The 21,001-nt window shown below is 38.9% G+C and overlaps 2 protein-coding genes across 3 annotated transcripts in view; both read left to right on the top strand.

Annotated features, from left to right (window-relative positions):
* Positions 1–1,988, top strand: part of LYRM9 (LYR motif containing 9) — a 47,606-nt gene extending 45,618 nt beyond the window's left edge. The window contains exon 4 of the mRNA XM_087957228.1: positions 1,878–1,988. Within this exon, the coding sequence (XP_087813354.1) occupies positions 1,878–1,892 (15 nt within the window). The 3' untranslated portion in view covers positions 1,893–1,988. The remainder of the gene's footprint in view (positions 1–1,877) is intronic.
* Positions 1,946–21,001, top strand: part of NOS2 (nitric oxide synthase 2) — a 47,839-nt gene continuing 28,783 nt past the window's right edge. The window contains exons 1-4 of one of the 2 annotated variants that reach the window (XM_087957192.1): positions 1,946–2,036; positions 8,325–8,505; positions 19,191–19,272; positions 19,989–20,102. In XM_087957192.1, the coding sequence (XP_087813318.1) occupies positions 8,387–8,505; positions 19,191–19,272; positions 19,989–20,102 (315 nt within the window). In that variant the 5' untranslated portion in view covers positions 1,946–2,036; positions 8,325–8,386. Of the gene's footprint in view, positions 2,037–5,222; positions 5,354–8,324; positions 8,506–19,190; positions 19,273–19,988; positions 20,103–21,001 lie in introns of those variants that run through there. The other variant, XM_087957181.1, reaches the window with a different exon arrangement.

The following is a 21,001-nucleotide window of genomic DNA, read 5'->3' as shown; positions in this document are numbered from 1 at the left end:
TTAGCAGCAGTTTGTCAGTTGCCTATGATGACTGGGGAATTCAAGCAATTGACTTGAGGTTGTCTCTCATTTTAAAACTAGACTCAGTTCCCACTTCCCCTTTACTCACTTACTTATTTTTACTTATTTTTCCCACCCTGATGTTTGTGGGGCCAGGTTATTCATTCATTTGTTCATTCATTTTGGGATGGGCAGGAGATGGATTGATTCATTTCTCTCCTCAACCTGATTTCCCAGCAAATTACATAAGTCAATTGAAAATTTCTGGGCAAGCATCTTAATTCAGCTGAGAAACTGAAATTAATGGAAAACTTTCCTAGCAGAATCTGGTTTGGGACATCCCCTGATGCCTTGGATGTGCCTTCAGTAGCTCTTCTTCTCTAGGAATTATTAATTCCAATTTGTTTGTTGCAGTATAAAAAATTTTTTAAATCATCAGCAGGCTCTTATCTCAAGGCTGTTCACTTAGCTGGGTGCTCCAATGCCATTTCTTTTTAAACATTTTAGAGCTGCCTTTGTTTTGCCATCTCAGGATAGTCAGAAAATATGCAGATTCTTTGCAGGCAGCCTGTGGCAAACCACCAACATTTTAATTTGAAGAAACAAAAGAAAAATGCTGCCAAATAAATTGGTGAAGTATGGAAGGTGATCAAATGATGAACCCATAAAAACAAGATTTTCCTTCAGAAGCCCTACAGATTTTCATGGAAGTAATTTCATAGAATTGGAGTTTTAGTCTGAAGCACTTTTCTGGGGGTGGGTGGGGGGTGGGGGAGGGGTAGCCATTAAGCCATTTTGCTCCCTCAAATCCTCAATCAATCTCAGTTGCATAATTGTGAAAATCAGAAGCATCTTTTCTCAGCCAGAAATGCAAACATATGTAACCCTCAAAATACATGTTAATTCAATTTCTTTTAAAAAGCAAAAATCACAAGGTATCAGCTAGCAACTTTTGCGGTTTCTAATAAAATTTGTTAGTCTGAAAAGTTAGGTGCTGGCAGATTCCTTCTAATTTTTGGCTATCAAAACAAAAACAAAAAAAACCCAACCACAATTCTCCTTAAGAATGTTAAATTTGAGTTCAGTCCAGATCTTGGGAGCAATTTAAGTAAGTACGTAACTATGCGAGTGATTAAATTCAGGTTTAGCAGACATTTGGATTGAATGGACAATCCTCATGAATAGTCCATTGAACTGAGATGTTATTACATGAGATTTAATGGAGACCATTAATACCAGTTTGTTAACACCCTCTGGTGTTGTCCTAAAGGTGCTTTTCAAAAGGCAACTGGACTTTGTTGGGTGTTTTTTTCCTTGAAAGCGTTTCACTTTTCATCCAAGAGGCTTCTTCCAAACTTGGATGAGAAGCAAAATGTTTTCAAGGAAAAAGCCCCCCAAGAATGTCCAGTTATCTTTGAAAAGCACCTTTGGGACAACTGTGATCTGGTTGACTGAGAATCACCATAGAAACTCTCTGGTCTTATTCCTTGTTAAACTCTAGAAAGATGCCAATCTACACCACCATGACCCAGTTGTTCTTATTACTCTCCAGCTTTCCTTTATCTGAATAAAGTCTTCAGGTATTCATAAAATCATAAAACCCACTCAGAATGACCCTTTTCCAGGCAAATACAGAAACAAATCAAAATTTCACCTAAAACATCAAATGATCAGACAGAAAAGAAGATAAAGCAGTTTAAAAATCATATCTTGACTGTTCTCTGGGAGATTTTTCTCCATATCTGAGATGATCAGTGATAAATAATTGTATGAAGATGCAATCCACTTGTCTAGCAGTCTCTGAAGTTGGACTTCCAAGCAGACGGTTGGGATTTTAACATTAGTAACTTTTTTTTCTCCCTTCTTGCTTTTTTTAGCCTGCTAATTCATGACCTGCCCGAATTTGTATTGCGGCATCTTCATCAGACAGCTTGGATCCTTTCCCAAAAAAGAGCCTCTGTGTAAATCAGCTTTGTTCCTCTTAGGATAAGGAACTGCAGCAGAGGATGGCCCCAAAGCGAAAGGGAAAAGTTTGGGTAAGTTCAACACATTTGAGCAGGTTGGTTCAAGATCAGATAATTTTATTTTGGTTTGGTCCTTGAGTCAGTGTTAAGTCCTGGCAATTGCGGGTTTCTTGGCAAGATTTAGAAGTGCTTTGCCATTGCTGGCATCCCAGGACTAAAAGGGAGTGACTGGCTCAAAGTCCTCTAGCTCAGGGGCCACCAACCTTTTGGACCTCAGGGACCACCAAACTCATTATTTTAAATCCCGTGGACCAGAGACCCTGGGAAAATCCCCAAAAAAGTCTGTAGGAAAATTTCCTACCCCATTTTTGTACTGATCAATCATTCTTTATTTGGGATTACAGGATACCGTCTCTAGCTCCGTTCTCAGGGGAGAGAGAGAGAGAGAGAGAGAGAGAGAGAGAGAGAGAGAGACTGACTTTTGGCTTCATACAAGGAAAGCAGCAGAAGCAGCAGAAGTCTTTCTTTCTCTCCCCCAAACTCTGCCAGAATGGCGCAGCCTCTTGGAGCAGGACGCCTTGCAGGGTCCCAAAGAGAAAGGGGGAGAGAAAGAAAGACTTTTGCTTGCATGCCGTCAAAAGCAGAAGAAGAAAGAAGAGGAAAGAAGCAGCCTGGTGGCCAGGCCAGGCATGTGAGGCGAGTGGGGCAAGTTCCCCCCTCCACCCTTTCCCCTTCCCCTCACTACCTCGTGTTGTTCGCAATGCAAGTGACGCAAGCCTTGTGTTCCCAAGGGCCATGTGGGCGGCACAGCCTTGTGTTCCCACGCAGCCTGGATTAATTGCTTTGGGGGGGGGTGCTTTGGGGGTGACATTTCTCTGAGGACCACCAAAATTTTCTTGTGGACCACCAATGGTCCCCAGCCCACTGGTTGGCAACTACTGCCCTAGCTGGCTTTGTGTCTGAAGTGGGACTAGAACTTTCTGGCCTGGTGGTTTGTTTAACTAAACTCTCCCATTGCCCTTATTCTTCACTCCTACACAGACAAGTCCCTGCAGTTTTCTTGGCAAGTGTCTATAGAGATTCTCAGTCATCCAGGTCATGGTTGTCCCAAAGGTCCTTTTTTTTTCAAGAGGCAACTGGACTTTCTGGTTTTTCTTTGAAGATGTTTCGCTTCTCATCTAAGAAGCTTCTTCAGCTCTGAATAAGCTTCTTGGATGAGAAGCAAAACGTCTTCAAAGAAAAACCAGAATGTCCAGTTGCCCCTTGAAAAAAAAAAATCACCTTTGGGATTTTCTTGGCAAGGTTTTTCAGAATTGGTTTGCCGTTGACCTTGCTCCAAAGGCAGGACAAGAATTCATGATCTCCCAGTTTCTAGACTAATGCCTTAACAACCACGCCAGATTGGCTCTCATAAAGTTAGGTTTCCATGTGAAATTTATCTCCTATGTCAAATTGGCTCTCTATTATTTCACACAGTATACAAGCATATGAACTATATATATAATATAATAATATAATATAATATAATATAATATAATATAATATAATATAATATAATATAATAATATAATATAATATAATATAATATAATATAATATAATATAATATAATATAATATAATATAATAATATAATATAATATAATATAATATAATATAATAAATATAATATAATATAAAATATAATATAATAATATAATATAATATAATATAATATAATATAATATAATATAATATAATATAATATAATATATAATATAATATTATAATATAATATAATATAATATAATATAATATAATATATAATATAATATAATATAATATAATATAATATAATATATATAGTAGATATAAAATTGAGACCTTGCAACATTCAATAATAAATGAAAGGGGCTGTGTGGCTAAGCCAATAGTTTAAGCTGAGGTTATTAAATTAGATTTAAACCAGAGATGGGGTATCATTGCCCCTCCAAATTTTAGATTCCATTACTCAACAGTTCCTGATCCAGTTGGCCAAGGATAATTGGAAGTAGAGTCCAATAACCTCTGGAAAGTCACACATTGTCTAGTTACATGTCAGTCAGATTAACTGGTCACTATGGGATAACCAGACATTTATTTTATTTATTTATTTATTTATTTATTTGATTTGCCAATTGTTTACAAGATAATAAGTATAAGTGTATACATAGTTGTGAATACATGAAATGGGTACATATAAGAAAAATAAAAGAATAAGAGAAACAATAGGACAGGGACGGTAGGCACGTTGGTGCGCTTATGCACGCCCCCTACAGACCTCTTAGGAAGGGGGTGAGGTCAATAGTAGACAGTCTAAGGTTAAAGTTTTTGGGGTTTGGGGAAGAAACTACAGAGTCGGGTAGAGTATACATACTATGATTTGGGGGGGCAGTAATTTTGGGGACAGTGCGGGCTGCTCAGTCTTTCAGCAAAGGGATCATACTCTAAAAAGTGAATGAGGCCAGGAGAAAAAGCCATTTTAAAAAATGCTTTAAACTGAATTTGAAATGTCACTGCAATACAGTTATAGTACTGCAATCATATTCAAAGATTTATTTTCTTCTTTATGTTATTTTATGATAAAATTATTATTTTTCATCGTTACATCATCACTCCTGTCTGATTTGGAGGAAGAGTCTTGGAAATTCCCTAGTTAGTAAGTCCCACTAGATGCCAGTGAGCTTTAGAAAATAAATAAATAATCAAAACAAATCTAAATATTGGTGCTGCCTAGCGGGCGATAATGCCAATAAAACTGTGTTACTAAACATCCTGCACGTTTGTGAGGAAAGCCAAAAGTGACTCATCTGTCACTCTTAAAATAAGGGACTCCCCACCTATCTTTGCTTGCATTTGAAGAGAGTATAAAATGCAATTGACTTTGTTTTATGGCCCAATGAGTGGGTGAATATTCAGAGAGAGAAACCTTCTGGCTACAAAGATCTTGCAACAGACAAATTAAAAAAAGAAAGAAAGAAAAAGGTAAGAGCGTTTTCTCCTGCCAGCTGTGTGAAAAGGAATGTTTAACTCTTGCCTCTGTGGGGCAGCAGAGACTCCTCAAGTTGGGTCAGTAGAGATATTTTGGCTGAAAGAAGAAATTGACCAATATTGTCTCCGGGCTAAAATGCAAGAGAAAGAAGACTGATGCTTGCTTAAGAAACATGCAAATCCCTGGCACAATGTTTGTCCTGTTAGCTTTTGTATGGTACAGGTAACTCCAGAAAGTTCTAGGAATTCAGCCAGGTTCGGCAGACTCCAAAGTGATTTTTTAAAATCTGATCCAGGCAGCCAGCAGGAATTGATTCAAGATCTGAAACCAGCAACAGGGGAATTATGCTGGGGGGTGTGCCCCACTGAGTTACTTGGTCTGGTAAGTTCATGGGAAATTGCAACTTTCCTAGGACTTCCTTTGCTCTTGGCACCATCTTCAAATTGATTGGAATTTTGTACAAGTTGAGACTGTGGGTGATTTTAATGCATGGGGAGGGGGGATGTCTTACAAGTTGGTTTAAAAAGTACCCTTGAAGTAAGCTCTTTAAAGAAATGGTTGCAATGCCTTTTACAAATTTAGAAACACCGGATTCTTTTGTACGAGTCCCTCAAAAAGCAATCTACTGCACTTTTATCAGATGAAATGGAACAATGATCATTATTTTGTGATCCATAAATATAGTATGGCATTTAATGTAATATTTCAAGAGATTTTTTAAAACAAATTTTGGATTCAGCCCTGCTCAAATCCATTTATTTCTGGACTAAATTAAAAAACAAAGGTTTGTAGATTTTATGTATTTATTTTATTTATTACATTTATATACCACCCATCTCGTTATTTGGGATGAAGCTGGGAGGCTATAGATTTGCATTATAACTCTACTGGCTGCATTAAAGAAAAGATTGTTCAATATGTTACACATATAGCTGACAATTGGTGGTATTTAGGATGAGTATTTAATGCATTAAATAAAACGCATTAAGATGGAAAGTCTCTGTTTAGATCTGTAGCCCTCTCTATTTAGGGAGATTTATTCATTTATAAATATGAGATTTGGAGTTGCAACTTAAATTTTTTCCATTAGTAGCAATATGGCTTAAATATGTTTCCTTGTGCTCTGATGGGTGTATGTACACACACACACACACACACACACACGTGTGTGTGTGTGTGTGTGTGTGTGTGTGTGTGTATCCTCTAGAGCAGAGGGCTCCAAACTTAGCTGGGGAATTCTGAGAGTTGAAGTCAGCCAGGCTTAAAGTTGCCAAGGTTGGAGACCCCTGCTCTAGAGACAGTTACGATGTTTGGTTTAGAAAGATGGCTGAGTGATTCTGAAGCAGGGTTTCTCTCTTAGCCCAACCAACCTCACAGGATTGTTGTGGGTAAAATAGGAGGGGGAAGGAATATTAGCTACATTTGTTGCCTTGAGTTGTTGTGGGATAAAAATAAATAAAATTAATATAGATACATCGATAAAAGACAGACAGGTAACTTTACCCGTTTCATATTTGATTAAATATTACCTAATTAATTATCATTCATGTCTATGCTACATGTTCCCCAGTTTTTACATGACATTGCAAAATAATGGCGTTTCTACATTTTTTTAATGGAAGGAAGCCAAGAATGAAAGTTTCATCCCATTTTGCAGCGAAGGACAGCCAACCGCTTAAAGGTTAAAAGTACAGTAATGCCCCTTTGAGTTTATTTATCAAACTTGTATCAGTTTAGTTAGTGCCATAGATATGTCTGTGTGCTTATTTTTTTGTCACCTGTACGGAAATGGTTTGACATTGTCTTCTTTAGGATTGGTTTTGGGTCAGCCTATTGCCTTGAGATTATTTTATTTTATTTTTGATCTCCCAAGCCAGCTTAGCATTCTGAGATCAACCAACATCACCTCTTTCGTCACTTTTCCCTACTTGTGTTGATGAGGAAGTAATAAGGACAGAATTAACAGAAGGATGCTTCTAATAAAAACAGGAAGAGGCTTTTTCTTAATGGGACCTGATTGTGAAAAACATAAGGAAGAGCTTCTTGGCTACGTTAAGCACTGTGCAGAATCTTTATTTAACCCTGTTTCCTTCCTGGAAATCAGCACCAAAGACTCTGGTGTCAAAATAGCCCTGGAGAAGAGCCAGAGTGCTTGCTTATGGGATATATCGGTTTTCTACATACAGGTGTCCTCAACTTATGACCAGTCGTTTAGCGACCAAAGTTGTGAGCTACCTGAAAAAAGGGAGTTACGGTCTGGTTCTGAAGTTCCAATGGTGGTGGTGGGTCTTCCCTGAGGTCACGTGATCACACAATTGTGCACTTAGCAACATGGCTGCATATATGGGTTCTGTGGCATTCTGCGGCCATGTGACCACATATTAGGGCAGCTTTGCCAAATACTAGAAACCATGAAGAGAGAACAATGGGTTTGCTTAATGACTATGCCACTTATTTAATGACAGCAGCATTCATTTTATGACTGCGGCATTTGCTTAATGAGCTGGCTACATTATGGTGGTAAATTGAGGACTAACTGTATTAATCTGAAAAACCTGGAAGCATTATATGGTTATTTTGATGCAACTGCCAATGGGCTTGTATACTGTCTGTGGTGGAATGTAAGCACGCAATTGAAGCCTTGCTCCCTTTTATGTGCAAGGCAGCCATCTTGACTTTTTGGCCCCACCCAAATACCCCTGACCTTCAGTGGTGGTATCTACCGGTTCGGCCCGGTTCTGCCGAGCTGGTAGTGCCGATGAGCAGTGGAGACCAAACCGGTTCTCTCCGCCACTCTGCTGTTGGGCCCACCGACCCACCCAGGCTCCCATACTCACCTTGATGCCCTGCTTTTGAAGCACAGCTCCTTCGCACGACACAACAGAGTGCCGCGCGGCAGCTGCTGAAGCGACAGGGAGAGTGCAGGCTTACAGAAGATGAGTTGGAACACCTTTGCTCCTGCGCAAACGCCTCTGTGCCTGCGCAAAGTGTGTGTTTGGTGCGCGCATGCACGCAAAGTGTGTGCACATGTGCAAAGCGTGCCCACCAAGCCACTCCCACTGAACCGGTGGTAAAAATCTTTGAATCCCACCAGGATTCAATTTTTTTTACTACCAGTTCTGTGGGCGTGGCTTGGTGGGCGTGGCAGGGGAAGGATATTGTAAAATCTCCAGTCAGAGGTGGTATTTGCCGGTTCTCTGAACTACTCAAAATTTCCGCTACCGGTTCTCCAGAACCTGTCAGAACCTGCTGAATCCGACCTCTGAATCCCACCACTGCTGAGCTTCCCTTGTTTTTAAAACAAAAAGAATCTTCTTCCTCTCTTCATGCCCGCTATTTATTTCCTTTGCAGAAACAGACTTATCTTGCTTGGCTAGGATTTGAACGGCACCCTAAACCGCCTTTGTCTAGATTATGCAGAGAATGAGGTATCCTTGGGCATTGCTTTGTGTGCCACCATCCAATCAGTCTGAGTTGTGGGAAGAGATGGATCTGAACAACAATCTGGAAAAAGCAAATGAAAATGTCCACAGGTGAGTCTGCTTCATATTCCTCCTTGGCTCGAAATCTGGAAATTACCTGAGAAATTACATTCTATTGGAAAGAAAACTCTCTCTCTCTTTCTCTCTCTCTCTATCCCTCCCTCCCTCCCTCCCTCCCTCCCTCTCTCATTACAATCTGTAGCATCATGCAGCCATTTGGGAGATGATATAGTAGTGAAGGCTGGGCTAGAAAATGTTAGACTGAGAGGCCTGGTTCTCCATTAGGCACAGAAACAAACTGCATGATGTTCGGCCAGTCCGCATTTCTCAGCCCAGCCCACCTCAAGGGGCTGTGGTAGTGTGGAAAAAGAGAAAGGGGCATTATGGATATAAATCTCATGAATGAAACCTGCCTCCCTTATTTGTGCCTGTTAGTATTTGGGGATTAACCCCTAGCAGAGTATTGCAGCAGTAGTCAAGCCAGGCAGCCAAACGAGAGTGGAAGGGCCCCAGAGTATACACACACTGAACACAAACACTGTTTGTAGTTTAAATAGTTTTTAATCCATTTAGAGTTTAAAGCATTGTCATTAAGTCCATTTGTCATTCACTATATTTCCATCCAGTAAGACTCACTATTACAGTCCAAGTTAAGAGTCCTTACAATATCTTTATCAGCCGATAAAGATATCTTCTCCTCCTCCGGTGCCTCTCTCCAGAGGAACAATCGCTGGATATTCAGCAAGACGCTCAAACAGTAGAACAGTTGAATTCCGCAGTAAATCAGCAAACAGTAGCAGACAGGATCATCTCAGTCACAGGCACAGTACAAACAGTACTCACAGTTAATCACAGTCACAGTCACAGTAAGCTTTCCAGCTTCTAATGCTTCCTTATATTGTAACTTCTAACCGCACCCTTAATCGGCTAATTGGCTGCAACATTGTGCTTAAAGTGATAAGCACTTAAACCATGATATCTAAGTTTTATATATTTATTCACCCAATCCATATTTGGTATCAATGTTATACCTAACATACTCCCCTTTTGGGTGAAATAAATATATAATACCTTTACAATCTAATCCCATAGTTTTCACAACTCTCCTGGTGCTTACTGGCACCTTGGGCTTTAGTAAAATTATCAGCTAAATTGTCCTCCGACATACAGTACTCTAGCTGAATCATCTTACTTCTTACAGATTGTCTCACGTTTAGGTATCTTAGATCTGTATGTTTGCTCCTTGTTTTTACTGCAATATTTGTGGCCATTTGAATTGCTGCCTGATTATCTTCATGTATAATTATAGGATAATCCACAGTTATACCTATATCAATTAACATTTGTTTATACATTATTAATTCTGTACATAACAGAGATAAACAGGAGAATTCTGCCTCCATAGTAGACAAACTTATATGCTGTTGTCTTATTGACTTCCAGCCTATTAATGTCTTACCCAGCATTATGGCTGTTCCTGAAGTCGACTTTCTAGTGTCTCTTTCTGATGCAAAACTAGCATCTGCATAAGCACTCAGAATTAAATCACCTTTTGGCTCTAAATACAATGAATAATTCATTGTCTTTTTAAGATATCTTAATATCCTCTTAGCTGCAATCCAGTGTCTTTCACACGGTGCAGAATTGAATCTAGCCAATTGATTCACACAGTACGAAATATCTGGTCTAGACCAATTACTTATATAAGTCAAACTACCAATTAAAGATTGATAAATCACCTTATCAAACTCCGGGCTTTGTTCATCAGTGTTGCTAAACTCCTGACTCATTGGAGTCTTAGCCGGCTTACAAAGCTCCATCTTATAATCTTTTAGCAATTTGCTTATCTTATCTTCCTGAGATATCTTAAAACCTTTCCGTGTTTTCTTTATATTTAAACCGAGGTATTTCTTTATCTCCCCTAATTGCTTGGTCTTTATTCTCTTTCCTAATGATGCTATTATTTTATTTGCTTCATCATTAGTTTCAGTTATCAATGCAATATCATCAGTGAACAACAATAATAATGATACTTTCCCATTTGTCTCCCTCTTAAACAGACATGGATCGGCTAAACCAGCTTTAAATCCTATATTGTTTAGTTCCTTTACAATATACTGGTTCCATTCATAGCCTGATTGTTTAAGACCATAGAGGCTTTTCTTTAACAACCAACAATCATTATTATTCTTATTTTCACTTTTAATACCAACAGGTTTTTTCATATAAATAGTATGTTTTAATGGGGCGTGCAAGTAAGCAGTTTCCACATCTAGATGGTTAACTATATAGTTTTTACTAGCTGCCCACACTAAAGCTGCCCTCAAGGTTGCTGCCTTAAGACTAGGTGCAAACACCTCATCGTAGTCATTGGCATTCTGCCTAAAACCTTGGGCTACTAACCTTGCCTTATGGATTAAATTACCATCTTTATCTGTTTTTACCTTAAATATCCATTTGCAGCCAATGGACTTCTTACCTACAGGTAATTTGGCATTCTCATACACTTTCATATCTCTTAATGAATTCAGTTCCTTATTCATTGCTGCATACCAACTTTCTTTTTCCTTAGTAGGATACTTTTTATTTCTTCTACAGAATTAGGAACTTGATTAATCTGGCACACTGTGTTAGCCTGGTACCTATCAGGCGGTCTAGATACACGTGTAGTTCTTCTGGGAATTACAGGGCTTACAGGAGGACTTTGTTGAACTACTACCTGTTCATCTTCCTCATCCTGTTCAGCTATTGAATCTGTTTCTTCCTTTATGGGCACTATTTCATCCTGTATTTGTCTCTTTACTTTATTTTTAAAGTTACAGGGATAACTAATGGGATTTCTATAGGATTCAATAATTACATCTTTATTGGCATCCTGTTCTAATTTCTCCCATCCTTCATGTTCTAGAAATTGGGCACTAGCACTACATAACACTTTAGATGTGCCTTTCTCCCAAAATCTATATGCCCTATGGTTTGCCTGATAACCAACGAAGAAAAATCGTTTAGCTCTATGTTGCCCTTTTTTTCTGAGTTGTGCAGGAATATGCACCCATGCTGGTGCACCAAATGTGTGCAGGTAACTTAGGTCAGGTTTCCTGCCATGCCACCTGGTGAATGGTATTTCACCTGTTGTTGTGTTAACAACGTTGTTCAATATGTTATTAGCACACATTGTAGCCTCCCCCCACAAATAATCAGGTAACCCAGAATCATTTAACATTGTTCTAACCATTGCCTGTAGTGTTTGGCCTCTTCTTTCAATAAAAGCGTTATGTTCTGGCCTGTATGGAGCAGACTTCTTATGCTCTATTCCAGCTACCTTAAGTCTGTTCTGGAATTTGTTATTAATAAATTCTGTACCATTATCTGTCACCAGGGTTATCAGTTGCCGTTTAGACTTTGTTTCAGCAAACTTAATCCAATTGAAAAAATGTTGATATGTTTCAGTTTTGCTTTTCATTAAATAGCAAAACCCATATCTAGAATAATGGTCCATAATGCTCAGTATATATCTAGCACCCCCATACTGGGTTTCTTTGGACCTATTATGTCTGCAAATACTACTTCTAAAGGTTCTTTTGTTTTGAAACCATTTAGCCTATTTGCAGGCAATACTTTGCTCTTATCTTCACAGCAAACATTACAACGCAAATATTTATCACAAGGTTTTAACCTTATTCCTTCAGATAACTCAAGTGTACGTTTTAGCATTTTAAAATTTACATGCCCCAAACGCCTATGCAATAAATGGATACATTCATTATGAGGCTTTATATTTTTAAATACAGTCTGTGCCTCCCCTTTCTTACTATTATCTAAGACATATAATGTTCCATTTAAAGCTGCAGTTACCCTTTTGTTATCTTTTTCAATTATGCAATTATTATCCTTAAAAGTAATTACATAACCTAATTTATCTAATACCCTTACTGAAAGCAAATTAAACTTTAGTTGCGGTACATACAACATTTTTATATCCTGGTTTATGCACGGACAATGTGCAAGACCTTCACCTTTCGCTTTCAGATTCCAGCCGTTAGCAAAAGATATATGTTGAGAGCTTGTAGACATTTTTATAAATTTTGTCTTATCTCTTGTGATGCAGTGGGATGCGCCACTGTCAACCACCCATAGATCATTCTTCACATCAGAGTTGCTAAACATGGCTAGTTCAAATGCTTTCTTTGGCTTTTTTACATTCTGGCTTTTTCCTTTTTGCAGAAACTTGCCAAATGTCCTCTTCCTCCACAATTAAAACATTTTTTAATTGTGTATGCTGTTGAAGATAAATTCTTTTCTTCCATGTGCTGTATTTTGCTAAGCTGGTTTCTTTCAAGCTTTGAAGATAATTTCTCTTCTTTCTTATCTTCTCTCAGCTCGTCACGCTCACGCCTTCTTCTGGCTTCTTCTAATAGCCTGCCTGTTATGTCGGTTAATGAGAGGCTTTCTTTTAGCAATACCTCTAACGAAGTCACATAGTCATCATAGCTTTGATCTAATGAAGATAATATGATGTAGACTTGTTGCAGTTCATTAAATATAAGCTCTTTTTCTTGCAATTCTTGAAAAATGCTCTTCATACAGTTTAAATGAACTAACATATCTCCATTCCTCTGAAGATGCGTTCGAAAAAGCTTCCATGTAAGATTTATATGTGCTCCTACACTGTCCCGAACATAAATCTTCCTGAGGTTCTCCCAGCAGTTTGCAGCATTTTCTTCTCCACGAATATGGACAAGCTGCTGATCACAGAGAGTCAGTCCTATTATGCATAAAGCCTGCTCATTTTTCAGTTTAAAGTCTTGTAACTTTTCGTTATCATCATCATCAGCAGGATCCCAGCTACTCACATCTGGTGGGTTTGCTATAATGTCCCACAAACCTTCTCTGCGTAGAAGTAAACTACATTTCATTGACCATGAAACATAGTTTGTTCCATCCAGCCTGGATATCATGGACAGTTGTGACAAATTTACTTGTGCCATTACTCTTCAGATATTTTGACTATTTTAAACTAATTAAAACAGTTTGTTTTTACAGTAATGTGCAACTCACACCAACTCTCTCTGCTATATCCTGGTTAGTTAGACTATGCTGCTGGGCCCATAACCAATGTTAGTATTTGGGGATTAACCCCTAGCAGAGTATTGCAGCAGTAGTCAAGCCAGGCAGCCAAACGAGAGTGGAAGGGCCCCAGAGTATACACACACTGAACACAAACACTGTTTGTAGTTTAAATAGTTTTTAATCCATTTAGAGTTTAAAGCATTGTCATTCAGTCCATTTGTCATTCACTATATTTCCATCCAGTAAGACTCACTATTACAGTCCAAGTTAAGAGTCCTTACAATATCTTTATCAGCCGATAAAGATATCTTCTCCTCCTCCGGTGCCTCTCTCCAGAGAAACATACGCTGGATATTCAGCAAGACGCTCAAACAGTAGAACAGTTGGTCACAGTAAGCTTTCCAGCTTCTAATGCTTCCTTATATTGTAACTTCTAACCGCACCCTTAATCGGCTAATTGCCTGCAACATTGTGCTTAAAGTGATAAGCACTTAAACCATGATATCTAAGTTTTATATATTTATTCACCCAAACCATATTTGGTATCAATGTTATACCTAACAGTGCCATCACAAACCATGTGGTACAATAGTCGGATAACTGTAGAACAGCGGTCCCCAATCTTTTTAGTTTTGTGGACCGTCAGTGGTCAGGTGGGGAGGGATGGTGTCGTGCATATGCTCACTGCTTACACAAATGGATCTTTGCACGCTCGCCCACCACGTGTGCAGATTGGTTCCCAACAGGCCATAGACTGGTGTGAGTGCACAGACCGAAGATTGGGGTGCCCCTCTCTAGAAGATGCAGAAATCCATCTTAAGACGGATTGCAGAAATCCATCTTAAAATCTCAGCCATGGTTCTGAGGACGAACCCTGGTCCATTCCTCTTTCTTAGTACAGCCCACCTCACAGGACCATCATCTGAACAGAACAGCAAAAGAAAAGCTCAGCTGGGAACGCCTTAAAAGGAAAGGTGGGAAAACATGATAATTGTTTTTATTTAAAAAAAACAAAACCTTTTCCCTTGCCCAGCATGGAAACGAAACGGAAGGGAGACCAAGTTCAAAAATCATTATTATTATTATATTCTACAGGAAAGCAATGAAATTCACAAGTATTTTCTTAACTAGGGCGCATCTGGAATTCTTTGAAGTACCCACCCAGTTAATTCCCCAAAGCCATCCATTCTATGAATGGCTTTCCCTGTCTTTGTTTTGTTCCTATAACCAACTTGTTCCCCATTGATCTCTGAAGCAGCTTGACGTTATTCTTTGTTTGGCTCAATGGGTGGTACCCTGGCTTGGCACTCCCTCTACCCACCACCACCAGTACCCCAGGAAGCCTCTCATATTTATCAAAGCAATGGGACCATCACTAGGTTTGTCACACGTGCTTCTCCTCTCTCTCTCTCTCTCTCTCTCTCTCTCTCTCTCTCTCTCTCTCCCCTCATCCCTCCTCTCTTAGAGAAATATTAGAGAAATATATTTTTATCATATCACCTTTATTTATAGGCAGTTCTTGACTTACAATCATTTGTTTAGTAACTGTTTGAAGCTACAACGGCACTGAAAAAAGGTGATTTATGATGGGTCCTTGCACTTATGACCATGGCAGCATCCCCCACAATTGTATAATCAAAATTTGGGCACTTAACAACTGGCTTGTATTTATAATGCTTGCAGTGTCTTGGGATCATGTGTGACCTTCCCAGCCAACTTCCAATATGAAAGAACAGTAAGGGAAGCTGGATTCACTTTACAATAGTGTGATTCCCTTAGCGACTACTGTGATTTGCTTAATAACCTTGGCAAAAAAGGTCTTAAAAACAAGTACAACTCACTTAACAACCACCTTGCTTAGCAACCGAAATACTGGTCCCAATTGTGGCCTTAAGTCGAGGACTAACTGCTAATACACCAACATAGAAGTTTTCAGAGTTTATTAAGTGTGGTGAATCCACCCGCAGCCATAAATAAAAATTCTGGTGTTTTGTTTCATTATTCAACGGAAGGCATCCTTGAATAGAATGGAAGGGAATGGAATAGAGCTGGAAGGGACCTTGGAGGTCTTCTAGTCCAGCCCTCTGCTCAAGCAGGAGAAGAACCTATACCATTTCAGACAAGTGACTGTCTAGTCTTTTCTTAAAAACCTCCAGTGATGAAGCGCCCACAATTTCTGAAGGCAAGCTAATTGCACTGGTTAATTATCCTCACCGTTAAGAAGTTTCTCCTTAATTTCAGGTTGCTTCTCTCTTTCATTAGTTTCCAACCATTGTTTCTTGTCCTGCCCTCTGGTGCTTTGGAGAATAATTTGACCCCCTCTTCTTTGTGGCAGCCTCTCAAATCCATGGAAGGGGATATGTCAAAAAAAAGTCAAGATGGCAGCTACAGCCATGCAGTCAGAGTGTCACCCTTTTTTGACAAGCCTTGCATGTGAACCACATAAAAAAAGAATCAGGCTTTGAACTCATAGCCGCAACCCCTATCTTGACAGTTTTAGCTCCTCTCTGGTATATTCTCCTGACAATGGACATTTATTATTTTGCGAGGTTAAATGATTGCATTACCTTTGAGTAGGGCTTAATGAATGGTTGTTCTTCTCCTCCATAAATGAGATTGAAGCTGAAACTGAATGAGAGCTTTAATTATTCCCTGGATATTTAAGAATGATTCAATTTTAAGTGCATTTTAATTCAACGGCATTCTCTTCCCATTTGACACATTGCTAACCTTTTTTTTCTTATGTGAACAGGTAGTCCTCAACTTACAACCATAACTGAGTCCAACAATTCTGTTGCTAAGTGAGACATTTGTTAAGCAAGTTTTGCCTCATTTTACGACCTTTCTGGCCACAGTTGTTAAATGAATCCATGCAGTTGTTAAGTTAGTAATACCTTTTGTTAATTAAATCTGACTTACCCATTGACTTTGCTTGTCAGAAGGTCGCAAAAGGGGATCACATGACTCCATGACACTGCAACCGTCATAAATAGGAACCAGTTGTCAAGCATCCAGATTTTGATCAGATGAGCACAGGGATGCGGCAATGATTGTAAATGTGAAAAATAGTCATTTTTTCAGTGCTATAGTAACTTTGAATGATTACTAAATGAGCTGTCGTAAGTTGAGGACTACCTGTATATTGTATGTGTCAATGGGCAGACAAAGAAAACAACTTTCTGGATGTGTGTTTTCCTATCTTATAAACACAATGGCTGTTTTCTCACATGATTTACAGTTGTTTATTTATAGTTGCTACTCAAATGTTTTTTCCTGCTCTGGAAAATCCACTTTTTAACACATTAAACAGTGATACCAAATATAATTTCTAGTTTTAAAAAAACCCTCAACAATGATGGTTGTTTTCAGGTGCAGTTTTTTTTTTTCAGTAGTCATTTGCTTTTTCAACTTTAGGAAAGTGTAAAAATAAATCTGGGGAGATATGACTTCAGATCTCCATCTTAGCCAGAAAATTATCTCAGTGTCCTTGGATAAGTCTCTTTCAGCCGCTTGATCACTTAACTTTCTAGCAAGAATGGCAACAGTGGGAAACACATATGTCGCCTTCAGAAAATGTGATACAAATCAAAAGGATATAGCAAATAACTGAGCAGTTGGTTTTTATAGACCCCCACATACACACCTCCCTGGAAAATTTATTACACATAATCTACATTTGTTTGGAAGTTTGGGATGCCATAGGAGGATGGCTTCCAAAGAAGATAACATTACTAGTTGAAATCCCTCTTTTTTCAATAAGAAAAAAAATGTACCATCCAGGTGTGGGCAATCATCAATGTCATCCTTGGCTTACGTCTGGGACTCGAACTTCTGCTTCTAAGTGAGGTGGTTGTTAAGTGAGTCATGCCCAATTTTATTACCTCTTTTTCAGGGGTGGTATTCAGCAGGTTCTGACCAGTTCTAGAGAACCGGTAGCGGAAATTTTGAGTAGTTTGGAGAACTGCCAAATACCACCTCTGACTGGAGATTTTACAGTATCCTTCCCCTGCCACACCCACCAAGCCATGCCCACAGAACCGGTAGCAAAAAAAAATTGAATCCCACCACGGCTCTTTTTGCTGCGGTTGTTAAGCAAATCTGGCTTCACCTATTGACTTGGCTCATTGGAAGATGACTGGGAAGGATACAAATGGTGATCACATGACCTAGGACACTGCAACCACCTAAATACACACCAGTTGTCACTTGTCAGAATCTTGATCACATAACCATGGGGATGCTGAGAAGTCATGATTAGGGGACTGGAGGCTAAAACATGAAGAACGGTTTCAGGAACTGGGTATGTCTAGTCTAATGAAAAGAAGGACCAGGGAAGACATGATAGCGGTGTTCCAATATCTCAATATATCTCTGCCACAAAGAAGAGGCAGTCAAGCTATTTTCCAAAGCACCTGAGGGCAGGACAAGAAACAATGGGTGGAAACTAATCAAGGAGAGAAGCAACTTAGAACTAAGGAGAAATTTCCTGACAGTTAGAGCAATTAATCAGTGGAACAACTTGCCTCCAGAAGTTGTGGCTGCACCAACACCGGAAGTTTTTAAAAAGATGTTGAATAACCATCTGGACTAGAAGACCTCTAAGGTCCCTTCCAACTCTGTTATTCTATTCTATTCTATTCTATTCTATTCTATTCTATTCTATTCTATTCTATTCTATTCTATTCTATTCATGTTGTCATAACTTTGAATGATTGTTGAACGAATGGTTGTAAGTTAAGGACTAGCTGTACAACCATTCTTCTCTAATAGGGTCATCATAAAGGACAGGAGAAATAGGTCAGTTTTGATTGTCTCAGGGGAGGGATGGCTCAGTGGTTAAAGACACAGCTTGTCAGCTGGAAAATTGAGAGCCGGGTTCAAGACCTAAGTGTCATGCAAGAGCTCCCATTCCTCTCCCAGTTCCTGCCTATGTAACAGTTAGAAAGTATGAAAATGAAAGTAGGTGAATAGATACCACTTTGGTGGGAAGGTAACAGTATTCAGTGCACCTTTAGTGTAAGAACTGTGGTGACACGGTGGTTAGAATGCAGTATTGCAGGCTAACTCTGCCCACAGCCAGGAGTTTGATCCTGACCGAATCAAGGTTGACTCAGCCTTTCATCCTTCCAAGGTCGGTGAAATGAGGACCCAGATTGTTGTGGGCAATATGCTGACTTGTAAACCACTTAGGGCTGTAACACACTATGAAGCACTATATAAGTCTAAGTGCTATTGCTATAGCCATACTGGCCATATGACCCTGGAAAATAACTTAGGACAGTGCTGGCTCCCTCACTCAAGAAACAGAGATAAGCACTACGTCCTAGAGTCAAATACAGTAGGACAGAGAAACTTTTACCTTGACTTTTTCTCTGGAAGTTTGTGATCATACCAGTGGTGGAATTCAATTTTTTTTTACTACCGGTTCTGTGGGCATGGCTTGGTGGGCATGGCAGGGGAAGGATACTGTAAAATTTCCAGTCAGAGGTGGTATTTGCTGGTTGTCCGAACCACTCAAAATTCCCGCTACTGGTTCTCCAGAACTGGTCAGAACTTACTGAATACTACCTGTGAATCATACCCACTTATTTCGTATAGACTGAATGCTGTACCATCATGCATTTCGCATATCTTCATAAAGGATTGTTGTTTCTCCTTTCTTCTAGTGTGGCAAAGCAGGAAGGTGCTCTTGTTAAGAGTCTGAGCAGGAAACCCAATGGCATCACATTGCTTGAGAACGCAAGAGAAGTGAGTCTGGCTTTGGGGTCCCTTTATTCAAAGTTAAGACTATGAAATACAGGGGATAAGCAAAGGTAGGGATTAGATGACCCTCCAAGAGGTTGGGGATGGTTTTGTTTATTTATTTATTCCTTTATGATCACATTTATTTGCCACTTATCTTGTGGTTCAAACTAACGCTGAGTGACATAGGATAGTTAGCTTCATCTGGAGACCAGCTATTCTAAGATATAATTTGTTCGGTTTGGTCTTTAGTACTTTTTATAAAACCAGCTTGAGTTAAAAATGACAAGTTAAATGACAACTGTAAAATGACAATTGTGAGAGTGCGCCCAAGCCTGTGTCTATAAAAACATGCATAATTAAAACAGTTACAAATCTGACTAATTTTTATTGTTTCCTATGTAGCAACAACTCCAATTCACTTGGTAGTTTGTGTTCAGAATATTATGCAAAGGCAGAGAATGTAGTACAGTAATCAGGTAACAGGTATTTGGGTTAAATGTTTACGCTGAATTAAATATTCTACTCAGCTCTGAAGTTTATTGGTGCTCCTGGTCCTTGAAAAGAGTTCTTGTGAAGATAAAAATAAATAGTTTCTAATGGATGGGTGGATGATGAATGGATGATAGACAGATAGACAGACAGACCCAATTTTTAGAGGAAGGACAGCAATCAAATTAAATCTAATCAAATGCATTGTTTTTGGTTTCTTTTCTGTCCAGAAAGTTCTCCAGAATAATACCATACAAACATCTAGATGCCCAAGGCATTTAAAAATTAAAAATTGGGAGACTGGAACAATCCTTCAAGATGCATTGCACCATGAGGCCAAAGAGGTAAGAGAAATGTTTAGATGTAGGTGTTTTTTCTAGCTCTTTAGCTAGCAGATCACATACATGTTGAAGTGGCCATAGCAGACTCTCCGCTACTCAGAGAAAGCTGAAGAAGACTCTTTAAATAATGGAAGGATTGTTATCTGTCATTCCAAGTGGAGGCCACAACAGTTACTGTTCGAAGTTTAAAATTACAGGAAGATGTATCCCCATTAAAATTAGGGGAAACTACTAATGAAAGAAATTGGCAGGGAAACAATTTGCCCAGGAAGTTAATGGCCTTCCTTTCACTATTCCTGCTTCAGCAATTTGAGCAGGCATTTCTCAAGAATCCATTTAGATTCCTGTTCAGAACACAAGTTGGATTGCTATCACTTCACTTTTGGGTTCTATCTGTAGGTTCTATCTAATAATTTTTTAAAAAATTATTAAATGCAAAAATAAAGAAAGAAAAACACACAAATACATAAAAGAAAAAAACTAACAAACAAACAGGGACATGTATTCACGTGCATAACCCTCATTTGTTACACTCATACATTAATTGATAAACTGATTATGTGATTATCAAATTGTTTTCACCTTCTAGCAACCACATAGTTAGATCTTCTCCAGGATGATCTACCTCCAACCTGATCCTTCCGGTTTTCCAACGGTTCATCCTTTTTGCTGCTGGTTGTCCTCTTCTCATTCCTTCTATCTTTCCCAGCAATAGACCCTTTTCCGGGAAGCTGGGTTTCTATACAATATGTTTGAAGTAGGATAATACAAGTCTGGCAATTTGTACCTCAAGTGAAAACTCCGGATTGATTTGCTTAATGATCCATTGGTTTGTTTTCTTGGTTGTCCATGTTATTCTCGGGAGTACAAGCATCCATAACTAATCCATATTGATCTGAGAT

Source organism: Notechis scutatus, chromosome 1 (genome assembly GCF_049901735.1).
Source record: "Notechis scutatus isolate UNSWTSFEM ecotype Mainland chromosome 1, rNotScu1.2, whole genome shotgun sequence".
NCBI lineage: Eukaryota > Metazoa > Chordata > Lepidosauria > Squamata > Elapidae > Notechis > Notechis scutatus.
The sequence above is the reverse complement of the archived record's forward strand: the minus strand, read 5'-3'. Positions and strand labels throughout refer to the sequence as shown.